General features: G+C 50.7%; 1 protein-coding gene across 1 annotated transcript in view; it reads right to left on the bottom strand.

The window, feature by feature from the left end:
* The window catches only part of Ccdc33 (coiled-coil domain containing 33), a 105,645-nt gene extending 85,234 nt beyond the window's left edge, over nt 1–20,411 (bottom strand). Inside the window, exons 1-2 of the mRNA XM_026387736.1 lie at nt 20,102–20,411; nt 18,898–19,226 (exon numbers count right to left, since the gene is read on the bottom strand). Coding sequence (XP_026243521.1) covers nt 18,898–19,226; nt 20,102–20,411 — 639 coding nt within the window. The remainder of the gene's footprint in view (nt 1–18,897; nt 19,227–20,101) is intronic.
* Between the last annotated feature and the right edge of the window lie 1,189 nt (nt 20,412–21,600).

Genomic DNA, 21,600 nt, shown 5'->3' with positions numbered 1-21,600 from the left:
TGCTTTATATACATTATGAACATCCTTGTGGAGGATTCTACCCAGCTATTAAAGTGTTTCTGAGCTGAATGTGGTGGTGCATGCCTGTAATCCCAGCATCTTGGGAGGCTGAGGCAGGAGGATCTTGAGTTCAAAGCCAGCCTCAACAATTTAGTGAGACCCTAAGCAACTTAGTGAGACCTTATCTCAAAATAAAATATAAAAAGAGGGCTAGGGATGTGGCCCAGTGGGCAAGTGCTCCTGGGTTCAATCTCTGGTTCCAAAAAATTGATTTTAAAAAATAAAATGTTTCTGAAAGCTACCAATCAAATACAACATCTGGCTCCAGCTCAGGGCTCCCAAACTCCCTGGGTCATTCCAGCTCAGTAAGGCAGGTGGAATCCAGCTGCCTACTTAGGGCTCCAAAGTCAGACCAGCCTTGTGCCTGGTCCTCAGAGTGTGACAATCCAGGGGTTTTAAAGGGGAGGGTGGCTTACACTGAGCTGTTGGAATTCATCGCACTGAGATTCTAGTCCCCTCCTGGCAGGGCCCTGCTGCTTTGCCATAGCTCTTTATTGAATGCCTACTATGTGTCAGACACTGTTCTGAGTGCTTGGCAGGTACAGTAGTAATCAAAACAGGCCCCAAATCCCTTCTCTCAGGGGTTCAAGCTGCCATGCCCTGCAGGGGGCCTGGGCCTCAGGAGGGAGGGCTGGGCAGGGGCAAGATGGGTTGTGGAAGCCGCAGGGCATTGGTGCTGCCAGGGATCTTGAAGAGACGATGGGCCATCTTGGTGGGCTCCTTGAGCCTGTGTGGCCTCAGCAACAAGAGGACAGAAGCAAGCAGGTAAGTGCAGTCTGACTCCATAACAGCTGTGAGCACACTGCATTGCAACATCCACAGGGCCTAAGAGTATAGGATGTCCAGCTTGGAAGAGCTGTGGGGACTGCCCTACCCACCCATTTCACAGTTGTGAGAACTGAGGCCCAGAGAAGGGAAATGAACAAAACAAAGGAATTTGAAGGAGGGATGAGTTCATGTAGGTAGGTACATGGCCTCTGCCCCCAGTTCTCACCTTTGACTTTTTCCGTACCATCTTCTCAGGATAGGAGTGTTTGTCTGTTTAGCGATCTTGAGATTTGGTACCTGGGATGAACAGTCCTGCCCAGACAGCTGGCCTGGGTGCCTTAGAGTCTTTGGGGGTGGTGAAGAGTATGGGGTGTCAGTGCTGTCTCTGGGCTGCTATATACCAGCTCTGAGACTTAGACTGGGGAATTCGGGTGGTTGGGCAGTGGGGCAGGGGTCTGGATCTTTCTCAGTACCAAGAGGTTCTGTGGGTAGAGGAGCCTTGGGGGATCAGGGCCATGGCCAGTTGGTCAGGGGCCCGGGCAATTGACTCTTAGCACCCCCAGGAAGGTGAAGAGAGGGATGGCACTCTCTCTGCCCAGACCCAGTTAGGTCACCAGGGAAACACTGTATGACATCACAGGGCAGAGCCAAAGTCACATAGGCCCCTTTTCAGGTACAGTGGGGTGGGATCTTGTCTTTTTGGAGCTGTCTTTTCTGCTTCCTGGCATCTAGTTGTCACCTTCCTGCTCTTGTGACCCCAGAGTACCCCACACTACAGCAAAGGGGAGCCAGGCCCTGTCCCAAAGGGAGTTGCAACTTGGTAAAATGGCTACTTCAGTCAAAGAATCTGCAGCCACCTGCCTCTTTGGGAACCTATAATCTTCCTTTTGTTTAATAATAATAAACAAAATTCAAGAGGATGGTTTATTTTGGAGGACAGGTGGGAAGAGAGAAGAGAATGGGGAAAGGTGCGTAAATAGATATGTTCTTGGTAACATCATGTTTTTTTAGACTGAGCGGTTAGGGGTACAGTGGTCTCACCTTCCCACAGTTTCTCTTTCCATAGTTTCAGTTAAATGTAACCAACCACAGTCTGAAAAGACCAAAAGAAAAATTCTAGGAAACAATTCATGAATTTTAAATAAATTTTAATGTAGTTTATTGTTATAATTGTTCTATCATGTTACTATTGTTTTTATCTCTTACTAGGCCTAATTTATAAATTCAATTTTATCATAAACATGTACGCACAGGAAAAAAACACTGTATATATAGGGTTTGGTACAATCCATAGTTTCAGGCATCCACTGAGGGTCTTGGAACATATCCTCATGGATAACAGATGGGGGAACTACTGTATTATTAAAAATAAATTGTAATTAAACAAAGAGGGCCATGTATGAACCAACAATGGTACTGAAAAATGTAACTATGATTATGGTGAATCAAACTGAGAGCCACACAAAAATCATTACAAAGACAACGAGCCTTTTTATTAAGCCCTGATTGCATGCCGGTTCTACATGCTTTTATTTTTTGTACTGGAGATTGGACCCACAGGTATTCTACCACCAAGCTATATCCCCAAAACCCTACTTACTAAATTGTTCTTACTAAATTACTAAAGGTTCTTACTAAATTGCTGAAGGTCTCACCAAGTTGCTGAGATTGATCCTGAACTTATTATGATCCTCCTGCCTCAGTTTTGCAAGTTGCTGGGATTACAGCAATGTGCCATCACACCTGGTTTCCACATGCTTTTGGAAGGACAAAATGGCAGAATAAAGAGTGACAAGTTGAATCCCATCATCATGTACATCCACAAGAATGAGGTCCTAATTAGAATAAGTTATATTCCATCCTTGTATAATTATATCAAAATGGAGTCTACTGTTTTACAGACCTAAAAAGAAAAAATTAAAAAAAAAAATGAGTGACTAGTATAGATGGGGGGAGGCTGCTTCACGCAGAGGGGAGGTGAAAACTCTGCCTTGAAGGATGATTTGGGGTGCTGGGTGGGGTCTCGAGTTGTTTGGGAGACCTCTGTGGCCTGCCTTAGTGTTCTGCCAGCTGTTTGAGGTTCCATGTTGGAGGCCTTCCCATCTTCCTTTGTTTGGGGCTCAAGAACAGGACCGGCCTGGCAGTGAGAAGGCAGGGGCTTCCTCTTCTATCCCCCATCCAGAGAGAGAGGCAGGAAGGAGGTGGTTCTCCCCAGTGTAGAGACAAAAAACCTGAGGCCTGGCCTTTGATTAGCACTAGAAAGGACCAGCCAAGGTCACCCAGATGGTTGGCAATGGAAGTCAGGAGTCCTACTCCTAGTTTTTCTCCCTCTCCGGGCTGCCAAGGGTGGGGGACCTCCCCTCACCTGAATGGGGTGGCTACGCCACTCCAGCACCCAAAGCTCTGGGCTCTTTCCCAGCTGCCCTACCTAGCTTCTGAGCTTCTGCCACTGGAGCCCTAGCCCTGTGCTATTCTTGCCAGAGAGGAACAAAATACAAATGGGTGCTGGACTTAGGCCTTTCGCTCCAGAGCGCCAGTAGGCCCTGCACACCCAGCAGCCACCAGCAGGAGGGCCCTGTCACTGTCTTTCAATGATTGTCCATCTCCCTGGCCCCAGGAGCCTTGGGACACTGGCTGCTGTGCCTGTCCAACCTCCTCAGCTCTGCTCCCACTGGCCAGTGAGAAGGCCTTAAGGACCGCCTGAGCCCCAGCTACCCGCCTTTCTCTTGCCTTTCCCAGTCAGGGGAGCTCCACCTCCCCTAGCCCAGGGAAATGTCCCTGCTCCCCAAGTGTCCAGAGGAACGTCTGTTGCACTGCCCAGGGCCCAAGCTTTGATGACTCAGGGTGATTCCAGTGTGAGATGAAGCAGGTAATGATTAATCTTACAGCTAATGGATAATCCTGCTCCCCCATCCCACCCGGTCCCCAAGAGAATTACGCATCATTAGGTGGCCAGGGGTTAAACACAGCCATTAGGGAGCCCACCGCTCAGGCAGGAGTGAGGCCCTGTGGTTGAATCTGAGGCTGGTTGGAGGGAAGGAGGGCTCTTGCTTCCTCTTCTGGCTTTGCTCTGGGCTTGCTGGGCAGCAAGAGGAGTCTGGTAGATATGTGAGATCTATAGTCATAGATGTGGCTCCTCTTGCCATGTTCCAGGGCCTGGATTCTGAGGAGGCAGCCCTTTGGGCCTAACTGCTCATGCAGCAAGTCCCAGTGAAGCATGTCTCTCTCCCAGAACCCCCAGCTTGGCCTTCCCCTTCCCTTCAGTCCTGTCCTGCCCCCGTGCCTAGGACTCTCCATTCCTTTCCCCCTTTCACTGACAGCTTAGTTGTCTGAGGTGGGAAATAGGCAGTGTGATTTTGTAGCAAATGATTTTCATATCGATGTGACTGTGGACAAAACATTAGACCTCTCTGGACTTTAGTTCCCTCTCTCACACAGTGAGGCCAAGGGCCAAGTGAGACTCCCAGTAAAGCACTTGACACTGACAGTCAAGTACTCCATAGTCAGCTTGCTTTTTTCTCAGAGAACCAAGTTCAGACTTGGGACTTGGTTCTCCCCAGCAGACATGAACCTGAGGAGTGAATAATGTCTGCAGGGATGATGACGTCTGTGTGTCTCGACCCAATGCTTAAGGCTTCACACCCACCACAGATATCCCAACCTGCTGTGCTCCCGGCTTCTGGGCCATTCCCACGGCCATATCTTTCTCCAGGCAACTCCCTACCAGAAACATCTCCCCCAGTCAATTTATCTGTAGGGTCTCCCTCAAGACCCTTCATCCAAGGAGACTTCCCTGACCCCTTCATCTCCTGCTCTGAGCAAATGCAGTCCTCTGTCCACAGCAACCCCTGACTGCACCAGTGCTGCTTTGTGACAGCCCTTAATATGCCATGATATCACTCCTGATATTTAATAGTCACAAGGCAGGAGCATGGGAGCTCTGCAAGTCCCTACCCCTTCCTCAGTTTTTGTTTTGACAGTTGTCAACCGAGGCAATTCCCTCAGAGGGTCTCTATGTCCAGCCACTACTTCCCCTTAGCTATTCCCCAGGCCCCGGCAGTACATACAACAGGTGCTCACTTGTTAACTAAAGCATGGGCACTTCTGTAAGGTCCCCTCCTACGACTTCAGCAGTGGGTCCACAGCCTGCCTGGCCAGGACCTGCAGGGGCTGCTCACAGCAGCAGTGAAATGGAGGCTCAGAAGTTTCTGCAGAGAGGTTTGGGGCTGGCTTTTCCTTGTGCTTCAACTGGGCTCCTGAGGTCAACTGAAAGATGGGCATTTGGCTCATTTATCAGGGTCCCAGTTCTTCCCACACCAAAAGAACGCAAGGACAAGATAGTCTGCTTCCCCTACCGAGAGTTCTGATTTTTGAGCAGGTGATCATCGTTGTTGGCACAGTCTGAGTCTCCCTTCCTATTGTCACCTACAGTGCTGGGACCTCTCATTCATAGTCTTCCTGTTTTTCCTCCACCCTGCTCTGGGCCCCAGCAGGCTGAGCCAGAGCCACTACCTCAATGGGCTGTGGTTGGGTAGGTTTATGGGAGGTGTCAGCGGAAGCTCCCTCCCATCTGTGGCTTGGCAGTGTCCCTCTGCCAAAGGCCACCCTGCCTGACAGGATGCTCTCCCAAGAAAACTGCTCCTCCGGGCTGTAGTCATGTTTTCTTCTCTTACCCCTTCAGGCTGAAGGGTTCTCTTGTTCTACATAAACCTCACCCTCAACTTTGCAAATAGTTCTTATTAACCCTCCTCCAAATCTCCAGATTCCAGTGCTGCCTTTTTCCTGCTAGGAAGCTAACTGAGGCGGCCACTGTACAGTCCCTTTCTGTGGACCTGAGCTCTTACCTGATGTTCCAGTATTGCCAGTGTCATCCTCACCACAGGTACCTTTGCATACCCTACCATTTTAGTGATCACTTACTATGTGCCAGGCGCTGTGCCAAGAGCTCTACCCACACCGTCTCAATCTAATACACTTTCTTGGAGTAATCATTGTTACTGCCTTTTACAAGTGAGAACACAGATGCTGGGAGGAAGGAGACTTGCCCAGGGTCACCCAGCTTTGAAGCTGCAGGTCTGAGATTGAATCCAGGCTTTCCGACTGAAGTCTGTGAACATGGCCACCAGACCATGCAACTTTTTCCTTTCATGCTGGGAAAAAGGAGTTGCATGTCTTTCTCTCCTGAAACTGGGGCAATGGGGCAACACAGGCAAGGTCAAGTCCAGAGACAAAAACACCTATCCTTCTTCCCTGGCTCCTTACTTTTCTTTTTGGTGCTGGGGATCAAACCCAGGGCCTTGCACATGTGGCCAGGTGCTCCATCCCTGAGCTGTGCTCCCAGCCCACCTGTTTCTGTTTGTTTGTTTGCTTTTGGTATCAGGGATTAAACCCAGGAGCACTTCACCACTGACACACATCTCCAGCCCTTTTTTAAAAAATATTTAATTAGGTATATATGACAGCAGAATGCATTTTGATTCATTGTACACAATTGCAGCACAACTTTTTATTTCTCTGATTGGACACGACGTAGCGTCACACCATATGTGCAGTCATACATGTACCTAGGGTAGTGATATCCATCTCATTCCACCATCTTTCCTAACCGCCTACCCTCTCCCTTTCTCTCCCTCCCCTTTGCCAATCATAGTTTCACCATTTTTCCCATGCTTCCCCCGATTATGGATCAGCATTCACTTATCAGAGAGAACATCAGGCTTTGGTTTTTTGAGATTGACTTACTTTGCTTAGCATGATGTTCTCCAACTCCATCCATTTACCTGCAAATGCCATAATTTTATTCTCTTTTAATGCTGAGTAATATTCCATTGTATATATATATACCACAGTTTCTTTATCTATTCATTTATTGGAGAACATCTAGTTTGCTTCTACAGTTTAGCTATTGTGAATTGAGCTGCTATAAGCATTAATGTGGCTATGTTCCCATTCCTTTTTTATATTTTGAGACAGGGTCTCTCCAAGTTTCCTAGGGACTTGTTAAGTTGCTGGGGCTGCTTTTGAACTTGCAATCCTCCTGCTTCAGTCTTCTGTGCCACTGGGATTATAGGCACGAGCCACTGTGCCTTGCTCTACCTGTCCTTTTGAATGAGGCCATACAGAGCGCTCTATAATCATATAGCCCAGATACTGATTGTAGAGAAGAGCATGGAGGCAGGTTCTAGAGCCTCAACTGGGGAGGCCACTGTAAGTAGGGCAGAAGCAGGGTATCCCTCACAAATGGTCATTTGGACCCTGAGGGCTGGTGTGTCAGGACACCCCAGCAGTGACTGGAAGCGCTCATGGTAGCTCACTCCCAGTTCTAGCCAAGCCCTTGGATGCAGGCTGCTGTCTTAGGGCCTGTGGGCTGCGTGCACTGTGGTGGGATCCTGGGGGGACCCTGGGAGCTGCTTCCCACCCTTCCCCCAGTTCCTTATGGTACAGAAAATTGCTACTGGGCTAAATCCATGTGTGTCCCCATTTTGTCACAGACCCTATGGTGGTCCTGACCTTGTCTTATGACTCCTGTCCCAGTCCCCTGAAAACCAAGTGGGCAGGAAAAATCTGGGCAGCAAAAACAGCAGGACACCTTGGAACCCAATCTGCACTGCAGGGAGCTGACACTTGACACTTTGGATCCTCCAGTTCCTCACCTACCAAGTGGATCTGCAGAGTGGATCAAGGACTAGATGAGAGAAGGAAGCCCAGTGCAGAGCAGGCAGCCCCCAGAGCGTTCCCTCCCGCTCACAGCAAGATGGAGTGAACATGGAGCCCCCTCAACTGGGGAGCTTTGGAGACAGGAGACTTGGGGGGTGATGTTAAAGGCCCCAGTGTTCTCGTTGCTGGTCAGCACTGTTTCCATTTGCTTATCAGGCACGTTTATTGATCGCCCTGTTGAAGGATTCCTCTCAGTGTTTGGTAACCAGAGCTCTCGTTTGAGGCCACCCAGGTCCCACCATCAATTCATAAATCACTTTGCTGAAGATGCAACGTGACTTTTGGACATTTTTCTTTTAAAAAAATCAATAACTCGTTAACAAGGGGCTGAGTAAAGGGGTAAGCGATGAAGCTGCCCACTACTCCCCACCATCAGGATGGGGCAGAAGTGGGACCTGCCAAGGTTGGGGGGCCCACTCAGGGCAGCAAAGCTCAACCAGTCTCCAGAAAATCTGTGTCCCCTCACCCCGACTCTGCCAAACCACAATCTGTTCAAGTCTTTCCTCTGCTTCAATTAACAGTTTAGCAGAGCCCTGAGTTCTAGGGAGACCCCTACAGGCCTCTGGTCTGCTCCCAGGGAACCTCTCTGTCGGCTTGCCCATCCCTGCCTTACACCCACACTATAGTCCCATGACACACCTGTGGTCTCCCCAAGAGGAAGGTGGTCTCTCCAGGTTTGGGGACTTCAGATACCTTCATGTACCTGCACTGTCCTCCCTCAGCCAGCCTGAATAATTGTTGGTTCTTCTTCAAGACACAAAGAGCACAATCTCCAGAAAACCTTCCCTGAAAGCTCCCCCCACTGCCTCCACCCCCACCCCCACCCCAGGACATCAGATCCACAATCCCTGGGCCTCCCCTGGATTATGACCCACTATGGACTTCTCAGACAGGGTCTCTTTCCTTAGGAGACAGAGACCATACCTGGGAGTTGCTGTGTCTCTAGGACTCAGTATTTGGCTTGGCACAGGACTGGTACCAAGGGGGTACTTGTTGAATGAATGGGAACATCAAATTGGCATTTCTCCTCTCTGCTACTCTAGCCAGGGACAGTGATGCCTGCACCCCCATACCTTCCCTTCTCTGGAGTGCAAGCCTTCAGTGCCTCTCCCCCTACAAGGGTGTGAATAGTTGGTGTATGTGAACCTCATGATAGCAGCTAACAATTTAACAATTAGTGAGCCCTTAGACGGTGCAGATGCTACTCATGTTAGACCTTGAAATCACAACCCAAGATAGTTACTACTATAGTTCCCACTTTAAAGACAAGAAAACTGAGAACCAGGAGGAAAAGAGATCAGCATTAGAACCAGGCTTGTGCCTCATCACAGTGCTGTTCCATAATGAAGTGTTTGTGGGGAGCCTGGGGTTGAATGGCGGACAGCCCTAGCACCCCACCCTTGGGAAGGGGCCCCAGGGTTGGCTCTGCAGCCAGGAGAACCAGTAGGTCTGGAGGGCTCCAATTACAGGAAACTTCTTATTCAGGCCAACTCGGCTTGGGATCCCTCTCTCTCAGATTCTCTGCTCAGTTTGGCCACCCTAGCCTGAACCGCTGTCTCTACCATAGAGCAGAGCCTCTGGCCCTAATCTCATTTGAGGCCATGAAATCGCATTTGCAGCATATTAATGCAGCGTGGAGCTGGCCTGGTCCTGCCTGTCTCCTGGAAGAGAGAGGAGCCTGGAAAGCAATCTCACAGGGAGGCATCTCCAGGAACACCCGCAGACAAAAAGCAATTATGCTTTAAAAGGAGGATTAAAATAATGTCTACCCCCTCCCACACACGTGCCCACCCGAGGGCCTCAGCTTCATTTGGTCCAGTGATGGTTCAGGGCTAGCTTCCTGCTGGGGTGAGGGATGGGGGTCCCCGTGACTCGGCCTTCATCTGCCCCAGCAAACCACCTCCTTCAAGTTCCCCGCAAAGAAGCCATGTTTTCTCAAGCCTGAGTCCTGGCCTGGCTGTCCACCTCCCTAGAGCAGCCTCAATCCTGTGACTTTGACAAGCTGCCGTTTACCTGCCCAGCCCCTTGGTTGAGCATTTGCTCTATTATTTAAATACAATTCAACACTCTTATCAGGGGAGGGCTGTTATTACTCCCACTTTAGAGATGAGAAAAGAAGGTGCAGAGAGGTAAGTTCCAGAGCTAGAAGGCGACAAAACAGAGAAACTAGAATTTTACACTGCTCTCTTCCCTGCCTTCCTGTCCTGACTCAAACATAGCTGGCCCTCCAAATCTGTGAGTTCCAAATCTGCTGATTTAAGGAACCCTGGATCAAACATATTTGGAAGCCAAGTAAGGCAGCCTGTGCTTGTAATCCCAGTGACTCAGGAGCCTGAGACAACAGGATTGCAAATTTGAGGCCAGTTTTAGCAATTTAACAAGACCCCCAGCAACTTAGTGAGACCCTATCTCAAAATTTTAAAAAGGGCAAGGCTGGAGGGCTGGAAATGTGGCTCAGTAGCAAAGTGCCCCTGGGTTCAATTCCTAGTACCAATATATATATATATATATATATATATATATATATATATACACACACACATATATATGTATATGTATGTATATGAATATGTATATATGTACTTGGGGAAAAATTTCTGTCTGAAGCTGGGGGTATAGCTCATTGGTACAGCACATGCTTAGCATGCATGAGGAGGCACTGGGTCTGATTCCCAGTATTGCAAAAAAAATAAAGAAAAAAAGTCATGCTTGTACTGAACATTTTTATAGACATTTTTTTTCTTGTCATTATTCCCTAAAGAATACAGTACAACAACTATTTACATAACATTTACATTGTTCCAGGCATTATAAATAACCTAGAGATGATTTAAAGTATACAGGAGAGTTGAGCTTAGTGGTGTACACCTGTAATCCCAGACAGGGGAAGCTGAGGCAAGGGGATCACAATTCCAAAGTCAGCTTCAGTCACTTCATGAGACCCTGTCTCTAAATAAGTAAGTAAATAAATAAAGTGTATGGGATGATTGTGTAGACTATATGCAAATACCGTACCATTTTACATAAGGGACTTGAGCACCCACTGACTTTGGTATCTGAGGGGTCCTGGAACCAATCCCCCAGGGTCCAAGGGGCAACTGTACTAGCCACCCCCTCATCTGTGATTTTAGCCTCCACAGGGTGAGTCCAGCTGGGTCCCTTCTATATCCAAGCAACTACATGGTCTCACTGTGATGCTCTTGTCTTCTTGGGAGCTCTGAGAGGCCAGGTCTGGCACAGAATCAGTGCCCAACAAACGTACTCCTGGAAGAATCCATAATAGCTCCCTGTAGTGGGGTAGGGATATGTGGCCATTTCTGTCTCCAAGGCTAAGCCCAGGGTGCTTTTGAGGCTGTCTGTATTCTGGAAGTTGTTAGGAAGTTGTCCCTCTCCTCCAAGAAGCCCTCCTGGACTGCAGTGAGGTTAGTATATTATCCAAGTCTCACAACCATGTCTCAAAGCACACCCCATTACCCACTTTCTACAGATGAGAAAATAGAGGGTCAGAGAAATAAAATGACAAGTGCAGGAAAGCCTAGTTCAAGGCAGAGCAGGAGCCTCAATTCAAGCTGGTCTAAAGTTTGGCCACTGTATCTTTGTGGCTGTGACTCACTGTCACGCCTCCAGTAGGGGCTAAGAGTTTGTTTCTGGGAGGCATTTATAGAAATCTTCTAGGTGCCAGCTATAGTGGGTGGGTGCTCTGGACCCTGAGCCACAGAAAGTATGTCTCTACCCCAGCCTTGCTCCCAGACCACCCAGTGCAATGAGAACTCATTGTGGGGGTCAGTGGACATGGAGTAACCTATTTCGGCTGGCCTTAGTGTGATTTGGGGGCCAAGAAGAAACGTGCTCCCGTGAACTGCTTCCTCATGCTCCTGTCCACAAAGAGTCCAGAAAGTGTTCAGTGACTTATTCCAGTGGCTTAAGGAATGCTTGTAAGGCGTGAGTTTTCCTGGGAAGGGATGCAGCAAGTCATTCCCTCCTGTGTGCTGGTTACAAGATCAAAAAGACCAAAACATGGGCGGAGACCTGGTTTCCAGCCCGGCCTTCCTGCTGGAATCAAGAAGTCTTTTACCTCCTCTAGTGGCTCAGTTCCTGTTCCAGCAAACAGCTTCCCTTTTCACCTCCCAGACTGAGGTGGGCTTTGTGGGCATTCAGTGAGTTCTGCCTTTGCCACCCGGGCTCAGAGAAACCTCCCCAATCAAGGAGATAACAGAGAACACAGAGCCCTCAGAGAGGCACTTACTGTCCATTTCCTTGGCTTCCCTACTAACTTCCCCAATCCCATGAAAATACGGTCTACTTCCTGCTTTCCCCCTACTTGTTTGTCCCCTGCACCCCTCCGTATTCCTGCCTCTACCCACTTGCCCACATTGTCCTCAGCACTAGAAATCCTCCATCCTGCTGGAATCCCACTGTCCTGAGGGCAGGGCTCAACGGTCTCCCGGACTTGTGTGGGGTGGGCTTTAATGTACCATGTCACTTCCCACCCACTTCCTCACCTGAGCTTCCCTGCCTCCTTCTCAGGAGGTACAACTTGGCTCATTCATTGTAAAAATGAGGAATTTTCGACCCTGGGAGGTGGGTGACTTGCTGAGTCTCAGTGCTCAGATGCAACTGGGAAATGAAGTTCTAAGCCAAAGCCTCCTGATTTCCAGGCAGGACTGGTTCCCTATAGCAGACTGTGTCCTTGATGACGACCCACCTTGTCCCAGTGGGCTTGAAAGTCATTGTTCTCCACCTCCTCCCTTTCCTCCCCTGTCCAGCCTGGCAGCTCCCCAAGGGCAGGGCATACAGCAACCTAATCTACCCCTTGGGAGAGTGAATAGGTGAATGAATGAAGAAAGGAAAGAGGCAGGAAGGCAGGGAGGTCCCCTTCTGCCAGGGGAGGATGAACCATGGGGGCCCAGGGCGGGCTGTCAGATCCAGATGGGAAAGGGTATCCCACAGGTATCCTCCTCTATCCCAGGAGGGGGCTGCTCCCTGCTGACCTCAGCTGCTCCTGACTCTGGGACTCTGCAGAACCAGCTTGGTCTGCTGGGCTGATCTCTAACAGGCCAACCTCAGCAGGGCTGTCAGTTTTCCTTCCCTGCTGCCCTCCCCCATCTGGTGTCAGAGTTGTATTAAAGATGGGTTTCTCATGGAGTTTTAATCTCACCTCATACATCACAAATGCCATGTCCCTGACACCTCTTACTCATTTGGAGGACTGCGGTTGGGGGGGGGGGTTGTGTAGAGATGAAGCCAGGAGGGTCTCCAGGATGCGCGGGTCTGGGCGGGGGAGGACATGTTCTGCCCATGTGTGTTCTTCAGTGTGTTGTTGGGAACCTATTTTTGTGAAGAGGAGGGTCTCTGCATGTCTAGGATGTGGCGGGTCTGTGTGTGCTCACATACATGTGTTGCATGTGTAGGCACCTGTGAGGGTGGCTGTGTTCCAGGGTTAGAGATATATCCATCTTCTAGGGATGTAAGAACCAGAAAAGGTCATCATAACTGGGTCCTCCTGTTCCTCTTCCTTCACTGTGAAGGTGACTTCTGGAGATAAGATGGCCCCCCCTACATTTCCGTCCCCTGGAACTCGCTCACTGGGGTTGGGCTCACTGGGAGGAGAGAGGCTAGAGTCACTTCCTCTGTGTCTCTCCCCACACCACCACACCAAGCACACATCTCTCTCCATCTCTGTCTCTCTGTCTCTGTCTCTCTCTCTCTCTCTCTCTCTCTCTCTCTCACACACACACACACACACACACACACACACACACACAGTCCTCCAGGTGGAGCCAGTGTCAGCCCCCCCCTCCCCCGTGGGGGAAGAGGGAAGGAAAGCTGGGGGAGGGGGAGCAGGGCCATCTGGTGTGTTCCTTACAACAATCTGCTAAAGGAATCACTTCCCAGACTAGCACCCAGGCTGGCCTGGTGTCTGGCCTAGAGACAGCGCATCTCACAAATTTGTGATGCCCTTCCCCGTCTGGGCAAGAAGGAGCAAACCTATTTTCTAGATGCAGAAACTGAGGAGGCCCAAACCCATCTGCCTTGCCTAACACACCTCCCAACTTGATCATTACTAGAGTGGCAAAGGCAAATATTCATTAAGTACTTCCTGCAAGGCAGGGCTAACTCTAACTCATTAAATCTTCCCAGTCATAGAGGACAATAGGAATTGCTGTCACCCATTGTACAGATGTGGATGTGAGGGAGTTGCTACTTGCATATGGTAAAACACCTACTAAATAAACTGGCTTGAGCAACGGTATAAATAAGAGACTTCTTTAAGTCCCCTCTAGGATCCACACCCAGGACTCCTGGGGTCTCTGGAGGACCCCCTTGGCAGAAAAGTCTTTACTGCACCCAGAGGAGGAAGAGGAGCCAGCAGGAGGCCAGCAGGGTAATGTGGAGCATTTGGCCCCTGACCTCTCCTCCTGAGGTTGGGGTGACTGGAAGTGCCCATGCTCCCCAGGGCTAGTATTGGCCTGCTCTGCTCCTTCTGCCAGCCTCAGTCAACCTTCCACCACAGTGACAGGTCTGCACCCCTCCCTGCATGGGTGACAGTGCTCTCTGAGAACGCCGTGACAGTGTCTTTGTTCCTCTGAAATAAAAGAAAATCGAGCTACAAAGGGAAACCTCAGGTAGCTTTTAACGGGCTCAGCTGCCTGGGGCAGAGTGTGTTCAAGCTGGAGGCGGTTGTCGCAGGAGCAGAAGGGGGAGCCGCCTGCAGCCCCCAGCCGCCCCCTTCTCAGAGGGGAGCCCCCACAATCACGTTCACTCAAGGAAAAGGCTCTTTCAAAGAGTGGCAAAGGAGAAAATCAATGAAAATTGATAGAGAAATGTAAAGCAGCTGTCTGCTGTGTGTATGTGTGTGTGTGTGTGTGTGTGTGTGTGTGTGTGTGTGTACACATGCCCTCCAGTGCAACATGCGCATACACACGCATGTGCCTGCCTGTGAGGGCACAGCCTGAGCAGAAACATGCACCCTGGACCCTGGATGAATGCTGACCTGCTTAGGGCTCAAGACCAAGGAAGGTGGGGGCTGGGAGTTGATGCCTGGCACATGCCAGTGGAGGGGTCCTGGTGGCTGGGGGGAGGGGCGGCAGCCGAGTCTCTAACTCGAGTTAAGAGAGAGATTAATATATTCAATCTGCTCCAGGGTAATTGAGGGAACAATTGGAGTGTTTTTCTAAAGCCTATAAAACTGCCTCATTTGCAAGGAGGGGCCGCTGGGCTGCAGGTCCTCATATTTAATGGAGGCAGGAAGAGCAGAGGAGGGGCGGCTTTGGGGTCCCAGCATGAGGGACTGGGGGGGAGTGGGCATCAGCCCAAGAGGGGACTGGCAGTCCTGGTCCGAGTGGCTTTCACCTTCTTCAGTTCCTGCCACTTTGTTGGTTAGCTGCCCAAGCAGTGTTTGGGGAGCCTGTTTCCCGACCTGTGAAATGGGCCTGGAGCAGCTGAAGGGAGGCTGCTCAAGACCCGGGAAGCCAGCCCACAAAAGGGCTGGCACCGGGGTGAAGGGGCACGAACAAAGAGGTGCCCGTCTCCCCAAGCCAAGCCAGTACCCTGGGATTCAACGGGCAGTAAAGAGTAAAGTTAATGAAATCCGCATTGTGCGCCCCTCCTGGCTTGAACCATTTTAGTCTCCAGGGCAATAGAAATAGCGTAGGCAATAGCGAGCAATAAAAGACATAATGAATTTAAAAGCAGAGCAGAGACTGGTGAGTGAGGACTCTGCAGTGCTCTGGCCCGGAGGCGAGGCGGGAGGGTGCCTGGGGTGGGGAAAGTGCTCCCGCCAGAATCCGGACCCGGACCGACAGGCAGGATGGGGGATGGGGACAGGGAGGAACAAAGGGAGGACATCCGACACCGAGGTGTAGGGACCGAGGGCAGAGGGGACTCTAGGCAAGCCACTAACAGCTCCGTGGCAGTTCTCCGTTCCCCTCTATTTCTCCTTAATGAAAGGCCCCAGCCTGTGGACGCCAAATCCACAATCAGAATTCACAGGCTTAGAGCCAGGTGCTTGGCATTTGGTGATTGCTTTATTAGCTTTTTCTTCTTTCATTTTTCCCCTCCGGGGGCGGGGGAAAGGTGTTTTAAATGGAAAGAGTAAAAAGAAAGGAAGAAAGAAAACCCTTGAAAGTGCCATTTAAAAGGCTCTTGGAAAACCCAGTTGCTTCCATGAAACAAAACTGCAATTGTTTGAAAGAGGTAACTGCTGGGGGAGGGAGCCCGCCACGCCCTCGCCCTCCTCCTCCCTCTGAGCCTGGAATCTAGAGCTCCCAGCCGTGTGGGAGGAAGCTTGGGGCCTCCAAGGTTCAACACTGATTGAGCCGCTAGGAAGGCTCCCAGAGCTAAGAGCAGGGAATTTTTAAATTCATGTTTTCAGATATTTTATCCCTGGGAATTTCCAGTCCAAAGTTTCCCTCTTAAACAGCTCTGCCCCAGGGAAGTAGTCCTTGAACCTTCAGAGATCTTAGGAGAGGGGAGTGAGGTTTCTGAAGGGTCAGCCCAATGGTTCCAAGCTCAAAGCTGCTGTGGCCTCCCCAGGTCCTCCCACAGAGGTCATTTGCCCTCCCAGGAGTTCAGCAGAGTCACCTCTGATGGCCCCTTGATCAAGCCTCCCCTGCATCTTCCTGCTGCTTCCTGAGGCTCAAGCACCCACTCTGCCCAGTGCAGGCCACCTCCTTGTGGTCTGATAGCTCCCCCTTACCATTGGACAAGGAGGGGCAGGGTACTGGGGTGGCCAGATAGTCTCAAAGCTGCCAAGAGATGACAGCGGGCAGTGTCAGGGAGTGGGCTGTGTGGAGGGTGGGGTGGAGGCTCCACCCACTCAGGAAGCACCATGTGCCTATGGCTGGCAGGGAACCTGGAGTGGTTGCCCTTCCATGCTGAGAACCCTTGGTAGCCCCTGCTAGCCAACACCCAGTACCCTCTGGTGGGTCAGGGATCCTAGGAGTGATCTTCATCCTGGCCTATGATTGTTTCACACTGAAAATATTTAAGGGGATAGTCCTTCTTAGCCCTACATTCCTGTGGTTATTTAGGGCCCAGTAACCTGTGGGGCTGAAAAACAAAGTGATTCTGCTTCAGTCAGTCCTTGAAGTAGGCCCTGGTCACCCACTGAACCCTGCCTCTGTTCCCTACTTATCCTTAAGCATCCTAATCATGGCTTTCCCAATCGCCTGCGCTTCATGCCTCCCTCTACCCCCACTCCACTGCCCAGCACCATGACCATCATCAGTTCTGGCTGAAAAAATGGCAAACACTATGCAAATCAGAGAACAACTTTTGAGCCTACAATATAGTCCTAAATCAAACAGAGTCAACTGTTGAGATGCCTGTGCAGACAGGACTGAGAGTAGCCTGAAAGGGATGAAACCAATTCTGGGAAAGCTTCCTGGAGGAGGTGGCCTTGAATTTAGATTTTTGTATCTGGAGCCCAGAAATCCATTCCTAGACTTGACCTGAATATTGCTGAGGTTGGGCTACATCCCAAGAATGGAATCTTCTCCTGTCATCTCTAGCCTTCCTGCTTGAGGCCTCTCCTCCTGTTGTCCCTGCCCTCCCAATTCCGGCTCCATTTCTCTTCAACTGAGAACCAAAGAGAGCTGAGCGAAATCTTCCCCTCCTGGGCTTCCTTGTCCTTATCCACAAATTGGGGAATGCAGGGAAGAGTGTGTGGTTTTGTGGGCCCCTGTGGTTCCAGGTCACATCCACTTCCCTAGGGAGGTGGCACAGGTCCAAAGGACAACATGGGTCCCACTGAGCCTGGTCTTGATGCCGCCTTTCCAACTGTGTCTGAGACTTCAAGAGGCAACGCCAGAAAGATGCCTGTCTTCCTCCCTCTCAATGGCTGGGCTGGACCGAGTTCGCCTGACTAAAAGCACAGCCTTCTATTCTCAAAGGACCCTCCATTGTCTGTTCCCGTGGGCTTCTGTGCTGTTGTTAGGCCTGTGATTGCTGACCCCCTGGAGGGGCCGATTTCCCTCTCCCTCGAAAACCATTTTCTCGTCTTGGCAGAAGCAGACATCTGACACTTTAAGAGGGAGTGTGGCGCAGAGATGATGGCTTTAAATAACAGAAATTAGAGCTGCTGAGTCTGTCACAGCCATCGGACCAGCCCCTTCCCCCAGCAGCCCCACCCTCCTTCACCGCGCATTTCAAACAGCAGCCTGGCCTGTGGCTCAGGGCTGGGTGTGACCAAGCCATGCTGGGACCTGGTGAGCAGGGAGCAGCCTGTCCCAGAGATCAGAGTCTCCTAAAAGCCTAGTCCTGTGATAGACCATAGGACCCAAGGGCCAGGGCCCAGGCTGTGAAGTCAGGGAGTTTACAATCTGAGGGAACAGAATGTTCCCTAGGAATCCAGGTGACACCCATCTCATTTTACAAGCTCAGCACAGAGCACGGAGCTGGGGGTACAGCGAGGAGTCAAAAGTGTGAATGAAGGGACAGAGCCAGAGTGTGCCGTGTTAACAGCCTGCAGCCCTGGACAAGAGAGGTTGGTCCCTGGGTCCCTGGTTTGCACTTCCTGCTCACTCTGCCAAAGCCACAGTCCCCTCCTGTCTTTCTATACATACCCTCCAGTGGCTTCCCATTGCCTTCCAAATTGACAAATTCCACCTCTGCTCTTCTGCCACTACCCTCCATTTGCTCCAGTTTATCCCATCCACCAGCCCTCTTCCAGCCTGACTTGGTCCATTACCCAGGCTCTGCTCAGCACCACACCAGGGCAGTGGGGGAGAGAGGTGCTGCAGGAGAGCCCCCACACTTTAAGGACCCACCTAGCTTTGGGTTCAATATATCACTGTGTCCTAAGGTCTCAGGAATGTTGTTGGCATTAAATGGAATCAAGTAACCTTGAGCCTTGGTACCTCGCCCTGTGAAATGGGCTACCATTTACTCTACTGGTTTCCCAGTGCTGGCTGTGAGGCCTTCCAGACATGCGGCCTGTCTGTGGAAGTGGGAAACCCTCCTGTTAAGGACTAGATACCCTCACCTGGGCCTGAGGCTGCCAGGGTCCTGGTTCAGGGCTGAGCCTCTCCTGGTCACTGTGGGAGCTGGAGGAACTTGAAGGTGGGCACCCAGAGGAGATTAAAGTGAGTGTTCCCCGGAGAGGTCTCAGGGAACACTAACACACCAGGCAAAAGAATCCCCACCCTGCTGTGTCCCTGCTTTGTGTGGCCTTGGTTCCATCTTTTTTTTTGGTCTGTCCCTTTAAACTGAGACTCCTGGGTCCATCCTCAGACTGCTGATCACCAGAACTGAAGGAGGCAGCCTTGGGAGGCTTTGCTGCTCTGCCCAATGACCTGGGACCCAGAAAGCACCCACCTGCAGCCTGGGAAGTCCGGGCTCTGGATTTGATGCCATGGGTTCTGGCTGTCTGTGTGCCGGAGGACAGTTGGAAGCAGGAGGCTGAGGGGCCCGGTGCACATGGAAGGCCACGCTGTAGGCCAGTCCCCCACAGTGGCGGACGGTGGGGTCCTCACTGGCCCGGAGCAGAGGCAGGTTGCCACGGTAGCGGTACAGGTCCTCGTGCTCCCTCGCCTCCAGGTTCATGCGGGGTTGGTCTGGCCGCGGGTAGATGGGGAAGATGGCCTGGCCCACCCGCTGGACTGCCTGTCCTGAGGCCCCCTCCAGCCGTAGCGCCTCCACACGCAGCCGCGCATCATGGTGCCCATCATTCTTGCAGAACCCTGGGTGGGAAATATGGGATTTGACTGTGGTCTCTAGGGTCTCTCTCTACAGTGGGTGAGGAGGACAAGCAGGGACCCAGGACGGCCTAGGCTGGCTAGCTGTTGAGTCAAGCCCATCAGGCTTGGTGAAGTTTTCCCTGGGGGGTGAGCCCCCTCTCAGGTCCCCACCTGTAGCTCCTCCTTTTACCCATGCTGGGTACCTGGCTCCTAGAGGGAGGAAGGGAGGGCTCTTGGCCTATGGGGCCATCATGGGCCCTGAAACCACCTTGCCCCAAGGAAGAGTTCAACCTGTCCCCAATTCTGGTCACCTAAAGTCTGGGCCTTGGTTTTCTCCTTCCCTCATGTCTCTCTTCTACTGAGAAGCTGTCCTGGGTGGCCTCACAACCTAGGCATGGATCTTTTTCTCCCTTTCCCTTTTTTAGTCAATCTCTAAGATTCCTGCCTCTCTTCACCTGGTCTGGAAGCTTCTAGAAGGCAAGATCTGGGTCTCCTTATCCCTGTTCATCCCCCATACCCACAGTTAAGTGATGCTCAGAGTCTGGTTCTAGGGTTACTCGCTGTAATGTTCACTACCCAAGACCGGAATCCAAACCTACCTTGGGCTAGTGCTTTTAAATTCACACCTGCCCCTCCATTTCCTCCTCACCTGACCTTGTAGGAATAATACCAGCATCGTGAGTCACACTGAAGGAGACAGGGCCTCACAGAGGGCCAGTATCCCCAAGGTCACATGGGCCAAGCTTTGTAGTTTAGTCTGGGGATCTGCACACCCCTCCTAGCACTCCTGAGTTTTCCTAGGGTTCCTGGAAGGGGCTGGGGGAGAAGCCCAGGGACCTCCTCTGCCTCCCACTCCCCCTCCCACTCCCACATTGTACCTTTGGGCAAAGTAAAGATAAATTTGTTCCTGGGGAGAGTGAGGCTTTGGCCAGGATCCTGCTGCTCAATGACATCAGTGACAGCACAGCAGGCTTGGAGAGGGTCCCCATCATTCACCTGCAACTGTACCCCATCTCCAGAGCCTGCCAGCAGTGGGTTCTCAGCTGACAGCCGCAGGGCATATCTGCCTTTCTCGTTAAATCCCACACTCAAGACCTCGAACTCCAGGTCCAGTGTCTTTTCTTCAGCCTTCAGCCTCTGGCTTATCAAGGATGCAGGGAGCCAGGGTTCAGGCCCACTAAAAGCCATGGTCATGTTCAGGGCCTGACCCCAGGCTAAGCACTGCACTCCTGCCCATAGTCCCAGCCTGTGTCCAGTCTGAAAGCCTACAGGCTGGGTGTTCAGGGACACACCCACTTCTCTCCGTTTGTTTGAGAAACCAGGTAACAAGCCAGGAAGATGGGGCCTGACCTGGGGAACCAAGGCAGCCATTAATCTCTTTTAGCATTTGTTCCTTCGACAAATATTTATTGAGCATATACTCTGTGTGAGGCCCTATTTTAAGCATTTGAAATATAGCAGTGAACCAAACATTCCTGCCCTCCTGAAGCTTGTCTTCTAGTGAAACAGGAAAGGGAAGAAGACAAAAATGAATATGATATATAGAAAATAAGTAAATTATAATGTAAGCTAGAAGACAATAAGTTCTATGTGAAAAAAAAAATAGAGCAGGGCCAGAGTTGAGAGGTACATGGATATATGGTATTCAGAATTTTCCATTTCTGGGAGAGTCTGTCTATTCACCCCCAAAGATTCTTAACTCAGTTGTGAACAGTGCGATAAGGGAAGGGAGATGCTGTCTGTTCCCTGGGATTACACCCTTAGCACCTGATTCTGAAATCAGTTCACCTACTTAATCAAAACACACAATATGGGGCACAGTTTCACTTTACAAAGAGCTCTGAGCCTCTCACACTGAAGAGTAGTCAAGCTGAAATCCATCATTCCTGATCCTGGGTCTTGCTAATACCCAATGGAAGTCAGAAGATTCTGGAGACCTCTCAGTAAGAACCACATCCACTACCATTACCACCACCACCATCACCACCTCCACCAACCACATCATGAACACCACCACTATCTCCATCACTACCACCACCACCATCAGTACCACCACCACCACTACCACCACCACTATCACCACCATCACCACCGTCAATATCATTATCATTAATGATGTTTTTCATTGAGCAGCTGCTAGATATCAGGCACTCTGCATAGCTCTCTGAGATAGATACAATTATTTGTTGTTTTGTTCTACATTTTTTTCAATTGTAGCTGCACACAATTCCTTTATTTTATTTATTTATTTATTTATATTTATACGGTGCTAAGGATCAAACCCAGAGCCTCACACATGTTAGGCAAACATTCCACCACTACAACCCCAGATCCTATTTCCTGTTTTACAGATGAAGAATTTGAGGCTGAGACAACG

Source organism: Urocitellus parryii, chromosome 6 (genome assembly GCF_045843805.1).
Source record: "Urocitellus parryii isolate mUroPar1 chromosome 6, mUroPar1.hap1, whole genome shotgun sequence".
Lineage (NCBI taxonomy): Eukaryota > Metazoa > Chordata > Mammalia > Rodentia > Sciuridae > Urocitellus > Urocitellus parryii.
Note: the sequence above shows the minus strand (reverse complement) of the source record. Positions and strands in the feature narration are given on the sequence as shown.